Raw genomic sequence first — 11,943 nt, forward strand, 5'->3', positions numbered from 1 at the left:
AAATAAAAAATGATAAACATTAATGATTTGGTGGCTCCTTCTCTCATAATTTTTTTATCTCATTTTGAACATCCACCTCATATGTTTGAAAATATTTCATGTTGTTACTTCTTCAATTTTATTATTGTTTTGTTTGCATCATCATTCATACTACCTTCGTCCAAAAATAAGTGTTTTAGTTGTGTGTATCCAACATATTTAGTTATAGATACATCCATATCTAGAAAAAGTTAAGACACTTATTTTTTTGCATGGAGTGAGTATAAAAAAAGCTTAACGCTGTGTTTGGATGCATAAAATTGGGCTTTGGAATTGAATCTGAATGGAATACCAAATCCAAGATGGAAAGGAAATCACCTCCAATTCCAATTCTATTGTTTGGGTGTGCATGATATTTGATCTAAGAATCAAAGGATGGCACCAATTCCGATTCCTGTTTGGATGTACAAACCATGAAATTGAATGTTTTGTTGAATTTGGATAACAACAACTTGCCAACAAGTATGAAAAATAATATATTATTTTTTACAGGATAGATATGAGAACTACAACATGCCTGACGTAAATATACCGTATATTAGAATGTTTATTTAATCATTTCCTCGAAATAGCCTTTCACCCCGCTATATTAATATAGCAACCAACCGATACAATCAGACACGCTGGGACCGCAGCACAACCAAGTCCAAAGGAACAAAAGAGAAAGAAAAGAGAAAACAATGCCGACGCTGGCAGCTCGACAAGAACGAAGATCACTCGCAACCGCTGCGCCCTCCGAGTAGTTCCACCACACACCTAGCCTACCGAAGCCCCGCGTATCAAACAACACCTTCAACAAGGAAAGCGACGACGACGCCGCTGCTGCCCGGACTAGTCCTAGGGTTTCCCCCGACACGCGGAAGGGATTGGGGAGGAGGTGCACCCGACGCCCTTCAAGAAGGTAGGGCGACACCCGCAGGCGTCACCGCGTCGGTGTCGGGCATGCCGACAAGGATTTCTCCCGCCCACCAAACCCACAACCCCGAAAGCTTCGATGTGCTCCACCTAACTTCCGCCCACCCGCATACGCCACCGCGGTCTTGAAGCCATCATCGCCATCTCGCTGTGGTCACCGGAGCAGGACCTGGACGTAGAGAATAGCAGTAGCCGGGCCGGGGGTCGCAGGCACCTCGGCCGCGCGGGAGGGAACTACCTCCACCGCATTCGCGGTAGCCGAGCCGGACAAGGCGAGCGAGGTCAAACCGAGGCCCAGGCCGGCCCGGCCGGGCCCGAATAGGCCCGTAAAGTCCCCACTGCCGAGCTGCAGCAGGCCGGCCGGAGCACCGCCGACACCCAGCCACCACCACCGAGACATCTCCGCCTCCAGGGAGCTCCGCCGTCGAGCCAGACGCGGCAGCCCGCCCAGCCCCTCCGGGCCCCGCCTGGGCCCAGATCTGGGCCTAGCAGGCCCTGCATCCCGGCCGCCGGCCTCGCTCCGCCACCAAGGGTCGCGCCGCCGCTCCTCCTCCCACCCGACGCACGGAAACCACGCCGCCGCGTCGGACCATCGCCCGCCGAAGATCACCGCCGCCAGCCCGAGATCCCCGCACCCCTGCTGCGCCGCGGGTAGAGGCACCCCCGCCACCGCCGGCACCGCACAGGCAAGGCCCGGCGGCTCGGGCCGACGGCGGCGGCAGGGGAGAGCCGGAGAGAGAGCTCGAGGTGTCCGGAGAGAGGGCGCGGCCCGGCCGCCGCGGGGGGCGGCGCGGGTCGCGAGAGGAAAGTGGAAAGGGTCGCGAGCCAGTCTTATTTAATTATTTTCACACGTAGCAACATAATATTCTGAAAAGGATCGTGCGGTTATGGAAAAATATTCTAAATTGTGTGCAGCAAGCACATTTTCAATAATGTGCACCAAGCACATAGATGAAGTTTCATATAAGTCACCATCCAGCTGCTCACATATACAAAACTCTCGTAGGGAATCATCGCCTAATCCTGAAACTTCATCTGCGTGTGTGAGTGAGCATTAAGCAGTACACATGGATCAGCACATTTCATTCTTCAGTGTCCATCATCACGGGCTGCTTCATCTTGTCTTCCTCCTCGACAAACTTGAGGCTTATATCTAAATACCGCTCATGCAGTTCGCTTAGTTCTTGCATCGTTTGGTCATCTCCTTGTGCCGAAAAAATCATTGGCAATAGCAAAGCATGTCAGTGTATTTTTGATTGGGTATCACAGAAGTAACAAGGTCGATTGATGCCCTCTAAAAAAAGACAACCTGGGGCGATTTAAGTTCAGATAATATATGCTTCCTGCCCAAGTGCCCATTGTTGGAAGAGCTTCGAAGAGGAGGAGGCCAGGAGGGGAGCCAGCTTGGGAGATGCGAAGGTGGCCAACCTCGGCCTGCTAGTCAACTTCCACCGCCGTTTACCCTCTCACCGCCGTTCTGGTCCTGCCCGCGATCTAGGGTTAGGACCGGGCGGCAAGTGGGGGCGTCCAGGGGGAAGAGCGCCAGGATGGGAGGGCGTGGAGAAGAGAGACCAGGGAGGAAAGTCGCCATGGAAGGGAGGTTGGGGAGGGCGGCCTTACCTGCGCTGCCGCCGGGGACCTCTCTGCGCACATGGTCGCCGGCCTCGGAAGGTCGAGCGAGCGAGGTCTATTCGCGTACCGCTTCGCTTCCTACGATTCCCGGCAGTTTCCGAGGGTGGGAGGTCCGTATTGCGGGAGGAAACTTTGCACAGGAGAAAACTGGGCTCGGAATTTGGCTCTGATTCTAGGCCCAGATTCTAAGTACACCCAAACGGTGGAATTTGACGTCCGAATACCAGATTTGACGATTCTGAGCCTAATTCTATGCATCCAAACACAGCCTAAGGGTTTTTACCACCAGCACAAAATATGCAAGCATAGCTTATGATCTCATGTGATGTGTGGAGGGCTACAAACCTTCGAGTTCCTTGCTACAATGTATGAATTAGGCATACATTTTGTAAGAATCTTGTTCACCAAAATCCGTGAAGGTTTGTTAAAGTGGACCAATCTTCATTACGGTTTGCGGAAAAAGGTCACCTATTTGAGGATCCAAGATGTAGAATCATAGAATCAAGAAACTAATACAGCCTGAGGAATCGTTTCCAGCCTATGAGAACTATGGTGGCACAACGACTATGAGTTTGACTACGACTTTGACAAGAATTTTGAGATCTCTGATATTATTTGCATTTTCCCTTGTATAAGTTTTTGTGCATCTGTGGGTTCAACCCCTGTTGTGGTATTACTGAAGCTGCAGGGAGAGGTGGTTGACGATGACGACATTAGAGCACCTAGACGAGATTTGTATACTTGACCTAGGGTTATACATTATGCGGGTGAGTCATCTAAAACCATAGTCGACTACCACCGTTGATTCCTTTGCTTGTTCTCCACGATGATCTTGATGGATTGATTCGGCTTCTTTATCGTGCTGGGCTGCCACCATACTCCTCGAGATGGAAACTAGATTGGGCCATCTTGGTCTTGATCAGCGACTCGCTACCATGGGCCTACTCGGTTCGCTATCCCCCCATCAACACCATTATTATATGGTTATAAACTGTGGTTCTCTCTATCTAATGTAAATCAAATTTAGTTTTAAAAAGAAAACCAGATCTCTATCTAATGTAAACCAGATTTGGTTTTAAAGAGAAAACCAGATTTACAGTTTTGAAAATAAACTGATACTGTACAACCTACCAATTGATGTAGCCGTCTACTTTTCTTAGTACCTTCGTCTCGATTCATAAGTTCTGCATGTGTTTCTAGGTCATACATTTGACCAATGTAATGTAGGTTATATATTATAAAATATATATCATTAAAAAACTTAGAGCATGTCTAACAGACCCCCTAAATTTCTGCCCTGTATAACACGAGTAGAGGGCCCTATATTCGATTTCGATCGGCCGAAAACTCGTCTGAGCTAGCAGACCCCGTATCCCGAAACTGTAAAAGAGTATATTCCTAAAATATGCCCAAAAAAATTCTTTTTTTCCTCGTCTTCCTCCTCTGGGCACTGCACGCCACGGCCCCAATCGTGCGACGCCCCCGCCCTCGCCCGCCACGGCCTGGCCTCCGGCCGCCCCCGCCCACCGCTCCCCCGTCACGCGACGGCCCTGCTCCCTCCCGCCACGGCCTGGCCTCCGGCAGCCCCCGCCCCGCACCGAACTCCGACCGCCCCCGCCCGCCACAGCCCCGTCGCTCGACGCCCCGCCCGCCATGGCCCGGCCCCCGCCCGCCCACCACGGCCGGGTCTCCGGCCGCCGCCCCCGCGCCGGCCACGGCCGCCGCTCGGGGCCTGCCCCGCCGCGCGCGCCCGCCTGCCGCTCGTCGCGCCATGCCCTGCACGGCCTCCGGCCGCCATGGCCCCGTCGCGTGACGCCGCCCCGGCCGCATACGATTTCCTGAAAATTCAGCCCGCCACGAGCGGGGGTTCGCCCTATATTCAGCCTCCCACCCTGTACTTGTAAGGGGCGAGGAGCCGGCCCCGTAGCCAAAACTGTAAAATCGGCTTCCATATCAAGGCCTCTACGACGGGGAAGTAGCAAGTCTCTTATCCCCCCTATCCGCCGCCCGCCGCCCGCCGGCCATCTCCCTCTCCGCTCTCCGGCGAGATGCTGACCTGCGGCCGGTACCTCTCCTCGGCCGCTGCCACCACTCTTTCCCTTTCCCCGCATCGGAACCTAACCTCCTCTTTCCTCCGCCGTCACCCTCTCCGCTTCCTCTCCTCCGCCTCGGCCGCCGCCGCCGCCACCGCAGTCGAGCCCGATACCAGAGGTAAAAATCCCCGAACTTTTAAGATGAGATCATCTCTTATACTCTCGTACCACCATCTGAACTGTGTGTGTTTGGGTACAGGCGGCGGTGGCGGCGGTGGCGCGGGTGGTGGTGCCACGACGCCCAAGTGGAAGGCGGCGATTGACTTCAAGTGGATCCGGGACAACAGGGATGCCGTCGCCACCAACATTCTGAACCGGAACTCCGTCGCCAACCTAGATGTCGTCCTCCAGCTCTACGACCAGTACCTCACGCTGCAGAAGGTCAGGGGGGCTGCCTGTTATTGCCACTGCTGCACTTCGGATTCCTTTTTTGGACTGTATTGCATTAGAACGGGTAGCTTCCATGGCAATGCGCGTGAGTTTGCTAGGCATCGACTTGCTGTGAGATGAAATGGTTCCTATCAAAGAATCTCAGATTATGCACGAGTTGTTGTTTGAGGTGTCCTATGGTTAAGGGTGTCAGGTGGGATCCCACTTTTGTCCCACTTGTAGTATAATTTGACTTTTTTAGTACAAATTTTGACATCAAAATTTGAACTACATAGTACAAAATGACATCCCATGGGGATCCCACCTTGACACACTACCTATGGTTGAAACAAGTATTCTGGGGATAGTATATGTTCTCCTTACACCTTAGCATCACTGTAACAACACTAATATTAGGACAAATTGGCAGTAAAATTTGGTGCTACCGATGAAAGTTAGAAGTAGGGCGAAGGAACTCATACATACGCCTGAACTTTTGTTGAGCTCTTCCCGATATGCCTTGTGATAAGTGGTAACTCATACGGAACCCTGAGCTTTTGTTTAGCTTTTCCAGATATACCTTGTGATGATATATTATGACATGTATTTTTTCTTGCCACCATCAATATTGAATTAGAAAAGTATGTCCGTATGATGAAAAGCTCAATCGTTAGTAAACTTTGGTTGCCCTAAACTTTTTTAAGATTCTCCTGCTAGTCAATTCGTCGTGTGGTCAAGTCAATATGCAAAGTTTGTAAGTTCACCGTGGACTTAGTTCATCCACATTTCAGTACATGGTGCACACTCTATTGCCCTTCAAACTGTTCCATCATGCGTCTTTACATTCATTAACTGAATACAATTGGTTAACTAGTTCTGTTATATAATATGGTGGTAACAAAAGCATGGCAACAATTCCTAATGATGGCAGATGGCAGGAGGTCGAAGTGCTCCGAGCTGAAAGAAATGCTGTTGCTAACAAAATGAAAGGGAAACTTGACCCATCTGTGCGACAAGCCCTTGTTGATGAAGGTATAATCGTTACGATTGTATTTTGGAAGTCAACTATGACCAAATCAAATCCATGAGTTAATAGTTTTGAACTCATTTTGGGATGTTGTAGGCAAGAACCTGAAAGAAAGCCTTATTGTGCTGGAAGAGAATCTTTTTCAGCTAACTGATAAGCTTCAGTTAGAAGCACAAAGTATTCCTAATACCACACATCCAGATGTTCCCGTAGGGGGTGAAGAAAACTCTGTCGTCAGAAAGGAGGTAGTAGATTTTTGTATACTTCACCTGCAGTACTTGTGCTTTTTTTTTTTTGTTTACAAATTATGCCATTTATGTACCTTCGACGTTTCTTAATTCGTTCTGGTTATGTTATACAGGTAGGCAGTCAGAGAAATTTCAATTTCACCATCAAAGATCACGTTCAGCTGGGAAAGGACCTTGATTTATTTGATTTTGATGCAGCTTCTGAGGTATAACTATGACAATGTTTTGTTAACTTACAATGTTGAACAACATGTTATACCAGTCATTTAATAACATAACTGGATGATACACTGTGATCTGCGGGATTTATTGCATCCAGCAGCAAAAGAAGGGATATAAATCACCATAAATTAAATATTTATATAGTGGTACGGAATCTGAAATATGACTACCAATTAGAATTAAAAGCTATGGAACCATTTTTTTATGCAGAAAAACATGGATTAACAAACTATTAATAATATTTTGTTACAGATACATGTATGTAACTGCATAGTAAATTTGTGTTTGTTGGCCCAAAAAACTGCAACTTCAATTTATATAATAGAAAGAACACATTTTGAAATGCTTGGCTGTACTCAGTTATAGAAATAATGGTGTCAATGCCTTTTTCAGTTCTTTGGCTATGAACAGCAAACTGGATTATTAACTAAACCATATAGAAGAAAAACTCACTACATTATATATATTTTTAGCTAAGGATCATATAACCCATGGACATGCTAAATGAATCTGAATGATGATAAATTTGAAATCCTGTATAAAGTTTATATACAACCATAGTGACAGTTATATCATCACATATTTGTATGGATAGCACAGTAGTATCATCAGGGGGTCTAAAGTGAAAACCAAAATAAGAATAACAAAATTACTATAGTTGAAATCTCACACTTTGACAAAAAAAAAAGAATAGCAACATTGAAAAGCAATACAAACAATGAGATTAGGATTCTTGACGTAGCTAAGTGCATCAATTTGCCAAATGTGTCACACGCTACAATAACTACGTCTCACCGCGTGAGTATGTCAGGGGATTTTGTGGTTTTTGTTCAATCCACAGTACTTCACTAGTATTAAGGACATGTCTTGAGTGAGGGTTTGCTTACATCTCCACAATTCGATACTTCAGCGGTTCAGCACACCACAATAAAAGTTTTGTACGCAGATTCATGATAAATAACACCTATTTTATTTGTTAAACAACCACGAATGTGGAGACGCAGAAAGTAAGGTAACTTATAGCAGAATGTTAAGCAAACAGACTTATACAGTATAATTCATTACTGAACTTTGCTTACTTCCTTGAAAATTGATCTGCACCTTAGCTCAGGTAAATCAATTATATAGAAGAATTCAGAATGACGTACCAATTTTTTGTAGCACACAATTTGGGTTTTCAATCACTGAATCACCTATAAGCAACTCAATCAGGAAGATATCTTATGGTTGATCTCAAGAGAGTGAAGATACACCTGCGATTAGTGCAGATAACCATTGCTTTTGTAAATGCCTTTGATGTGCCCTACTAGCATGCATTGCCAATCATAGAAACAACAAACATCAGATATAGAAGGTTATTTGTACTCGAGGAGATCGACGGAACTTATAAGGTTAACATTTAATAACAGGAGATCGAGCCATTGTCTATAATACTTTTAGATTACACGATATACGATCATATGGAGAAAAAGAAAAATGAAACATGTTGATATCTGAACCAACTACTTTAACTCCATGTGCATATATATGTAGCAATAAGTGCCCATGCAGTTTTGTTGCTGAAATTCTGCAGTAGCTATGATTAACATGTAGCCATGCAAAAGTACATATCCAATTTTTGGAGGTTTGTCATTTTGGCGAAACATGTGCACACCCTTAGCAACAGTTGTAATCCTGAAAAGGCAGAAGGGAAAAGCATACGTCTATTCACATTCTATCACAGTATCATGTGCTTCAGTGGAACAAATAGTCCAACCGAAGCTGCTGAAACTACATCTTAGGGCAAAGTAGCAGCAAATTGTTTCAGAGAAGGAACTGAGACAGGGAGAATCAACCACCCAAATGAGATCTGCAGCAATCATATGAAATTCCATAGATGCATAATCTTACAGAAGGTGACTACCATGCATGAAAGTGAAGGAACCAGGAGCATCAAGAGTGGCCGGAGAGCTGGAAGACAGAGACGTGGGAGCCTGTAGATGGGCAACCATCATGGTGGACCGCTCCTGGCAGTGTCGCTCTGAGGGAGGAAGTCATCAACGATGTCACTGGCAGAGAGGCCAGCGGAGTAATTTTGGGATGGGCGCAAGAAACGGAGACATCTTGGCTGAGAATCTTCTAGAAGTTAGATCAGAGTCTGGAGGAGGCATTGGGGGCCTTGGACTGGATAGCAGCATGTGGGCAGGGTAAGGAGGCGTATGGGTATGAGGTCGCCATGCTTGGGTAGGGCATTATGGATGTGTTTGGTTCATGCCAACGTGAGCCCCGCCAAATTCCTGGTGCCGCCAATATTTTGGCGAGCGATTCCTCCGCCCCCGGATTGCCAACTGTTGGCGAAAAAATACACAGGGCCAGAGGAAGTGGGCTTGGGCTAGCCAATATTTTGGTAGCAAACCAAGCAGCAGCCGACGGACACGGGCGTGCAATTTTTTTGGTTAGGCTGGCATTGGCTCAAAACCAAACACACCCTATAAGCCAATACCTTGGGGAAAAATTCTGTGTCGGCGAAAGAATTATTGTTTACGCAGTGGAGGCATTGCTCATCCACGAGCTCGCCAGGCCGGTGGAGGAGAAGTTAAAGGTAGGTAGAATGTGGGACGGTAGTAGGAGAGGTAGTGATGGGTGCAAAAGCTGTATATGAATTTCATGTGCGCATCATTTACAGATTGATAGCTCCAATAAATCAGCTAAGGTGGTCTCGCTTGATCTTATCAGATGTTTGAAATTATTACAGTGACGTGGCTGAATGATGAGGAATCGGGAAAAATCATTAGTGGGTGCGAACTATTTTAGTTATAGAGGATACTTGTACTAAATGACTTCATTTTTCCTTGTAATACATAGTACGAACTCCTAATATGAGTAGATGCGCAGATTGGCCCTACTCTTTATACAAAAAAATGTACTCCCTGCACAGGTCAGTGGTTCAAAGTTCTACTACTTGAAGAATGAAGCTGTTCTGTTGGAAATGGCCCTTGTAAGTTGGGCTATTGCCGAGGTCTCAAAAAAAGGTTTTACACCACTCATAACTCCAGAGATTGTAAGATCATCTGTTGTTGAGAGATGCGGTTTCCAGCCAAGGGCCCAAAATACCCAGGTATGGAGTCCCATGCTAAACATAGTATGTTGATACATTTCTTGTTACATAGCCACTCAAGCACCAGGTGTCCATGTTAGTGAGTTAGTATCAGTATTTTTGTTTTTATGTGATGTGTTCTCCATCAATATCTGCTTGCTGATTATTATTTGATTACTGCGGATATGCGGCCAGGTTGCTGTGATGGTCAACGCAGGTCCATTAACAATTTCTATTCTATTTTAAAAAATGTTAGAGGGAGGTTCATTTTTTATTGTTCTTGTGCCTATATTGGTTTCTTGCTCATTTTAATGATTACAGATAGAAAAGGTTTAGTTTGAATATAGCAGACAAGACTGTAGCATACTACATAGTTAACAACATGTATGACGATGTTAGGAGTTTTAGAACTCGCTCTATTGTCAGGTTCTTGCACATATGTTCAAGCAATATTATTATATAAGTGCAATTTCTGTAGTATAAGCTTTGTCCCTTTGCGTTGTGGCACGTTATGGTGGTACCTCTGTCTTGTTACTAACTTGCTATTGATAGTGCTATGCAGAATCATATCATACATTTTGTCATGTTTATGTCCTTGCAGATTAGAAATTTTACTTAAGCACTTATGCCATCTTTATGTAGGTCTATTCAATAGATGGCAGTGATCAGTGCCTCATAGGCACTGCAGAAATTCCCGTCGGAGGCATCCATATGAACTCTATACTTCCTGACTCTGATTTACCTATAAAATATTTGGCCTATTCACACTGTTTTCGCACAGAAGCTGGTGCTGCAGGTGCTGCCACCAGGTATCTATTTTTTCTTCTTTCCTGGAAGATTATCTTGAGAATTTTTGGGTTTCTTTATTGATATATAAAGTTTGATCATAGTATGTTCATATAAAGGTTTCAAGAGTTGCTGATGAATCATTTAAGTCGTTAATGCAATTGTTTACTGTCTTCCATAAAATTGCTGAGTTTCAGTCAAACTGTCTTGAATAGGGGCATGTACCGAGTACATCAATTTAGCAAGGTTGAGATGTTTGTATTATGTCGGCCAGAGGAAAGTGACAAGTACCATGAAGAACTTATTACCATTGAAGAGGATCTTTATGCATCACTTGGACTTCATTTCAAGTATGTCCTTGCCTACTTCTGAGTTTCCACTTTTCATTTCAAGTATGTCCTTGTTTACTTCTGAGTTTCCACTTCATAAACATTCCAACAACAATACAAATATTCTTCTCCCTCGTAGAACTTTGGATATGGCCACAGGGGATTTGGGCGCACCGGCCTACAGAAAGTATGACATCGAGGCATGGATGCCAGGTCTAGATAAGTATGGTGAGGTAAGGAACACGTACTTTATGCCCCCTCTCCACTTCTGTCCATTCTGAGCAGTCCTGCTGATATTTTTCTGAACAAAACGGGCAGATCTCAAGTGCTTCAAACTGCACGGATTACCAGAGCAGGCGGCTGGGCATCCGTTTCCGTCCAGCACCCTTGGAGCTTCCACCGGCGATGAACGCTAAGAAAGGAAAGGGTGGCAGTTCAGGCCCAACACAGTTTGTGCACACACTCAATGCGACGGCAGTGGCTGTTCCTCGACTGATCATATCTATTCTGGAGAATTTTCAGCAAGAGGATGGCACTGTGGTAATTCCGGAACCACTGAGGCCCTTCATGGGTGGGCTTGGCGTCCTCTCCCCCAAAACAAAGTGAAAGTGGTGGGCTTGGGGTCCTCTCCCCCAAAACAAAGTGAAAGTGGCAGCTGCCTTGAGGAAAGCTATTGGTAAAATTGGTACAGAATTCAGATTTTTTTTTGATTGTTACGTAAAATTTTAGGCATGTGTTAGTGCTGTGGTCATGAAAACATAATTATCCATCCATGGCTGTGGGATCCTCTACATTTCCAACCCCCCTGGGACCATCCGGACGCCCTATAGCTATAGCAAATCGTGAATTTTGTTCAAGTCATACTCTTACAGACTCGGGTATAGTTGGCTGATGTAGTATTCTTTTTTATGGCATGCAACTGAGATTGCTTGATGTGAACTTTGGAGGTGTGTTCCTGTGAAACATGACTACTTGATGTGAATGGGTTATCAAGGTTTTTGTTTGTTTTTTTAAGGAGTTTGTCAAGGAGTTTGTCAACTTTTGACAAAATCTGAAGTCAGTGAATATCATTATGAGAAAAGGCAATCTTAAAGAAAGGATCAAAACAAAAGCCAGGGAGTGGATTTGAATGATGTTTGGTGCTAGTGAGGGTAAGAGCTGTTACTTTTAAACCATGTTCTACTAAAAAAAATTGTAAGACTTGGCT

The 11,943-nt window shown here is 45.5% G+C and overlaps 1 protein-coding gene across 1 annotated transcript; it reads left to right on the top strand.

The window, feature by feature from the left end:
- Window positions 1-4,557: 4,557 nt before the first annotated feature.
- Window positions 4,558-11,653, top strand: LOC124698955 (serine--tRNA ligase, chloroplastic/mitochondrial-like). The gene is made up of 10 exons (XM_047231334.1): window positions 4,558-4,797; window positions 4,879-5,060; window positions 5,987-6,080; window positions 6,172-6,320; window positions 6,437-6,529; window positions 9,463-9,642; window positions 10,264-10,430; window positions 10,623-10,757; window positions 10,876-10,969; window positions 11,055-11,653. Exons 1-10 carry the CDS (start codon window positions 4,635-4,637, stop codon window positions 11,340-11,342), a joined length of 1,545 nt encoding a protein of 514 aa, XP_047087290.1. The 5' UTR covers window positions 4,558-4,634; the 3' UTR covers window positions 11,343-11,653.
- Window positions 11,654-11,943: the final 290 nt, after the last annotated feature.

The sequence above is a fragment of the Lolium rigidum genome, chromosome 3 (genome assembly GCF_022539505.1).
Source record: "Lolium rigidum isolate FL_2022 chromosome 3, APGP_CSIRO_Lrig_0.1, whole genome shotgun sequence".
Classification (NCBI taxonomy): Eukaryota; Viridiplantae; Streptophyta; class Magnoliopsida; order Poales; family Poaceae; genus Lolium; species Lolium rigidum.

Excerpts from the sequence above, each read along its gene's own strand:
- LOC124698955 (XM_047231334.1), top strand. The coding sequence starts at position 4,635 with ATGCTGACCTGCGGCCGGTACCTCTCCTCGGCCGCTGCCACCACTCTT. Across the intron at positions 6,321-6,436 it reads ACTCTGTCGTCAGAAAGGAG|GTAGGCAGTCAGAGAAATTT; the intron begins GTAGTAGATTTT and ends TATGTTATACAG. Across the intron at positions 10,431-10,622 it reads GCTGCAGGTGCTGCCACCAG|GGGCATGTACCGAGTACATC; the intron begins GTATCTATTTTT and ends TGTCTTGAATAG.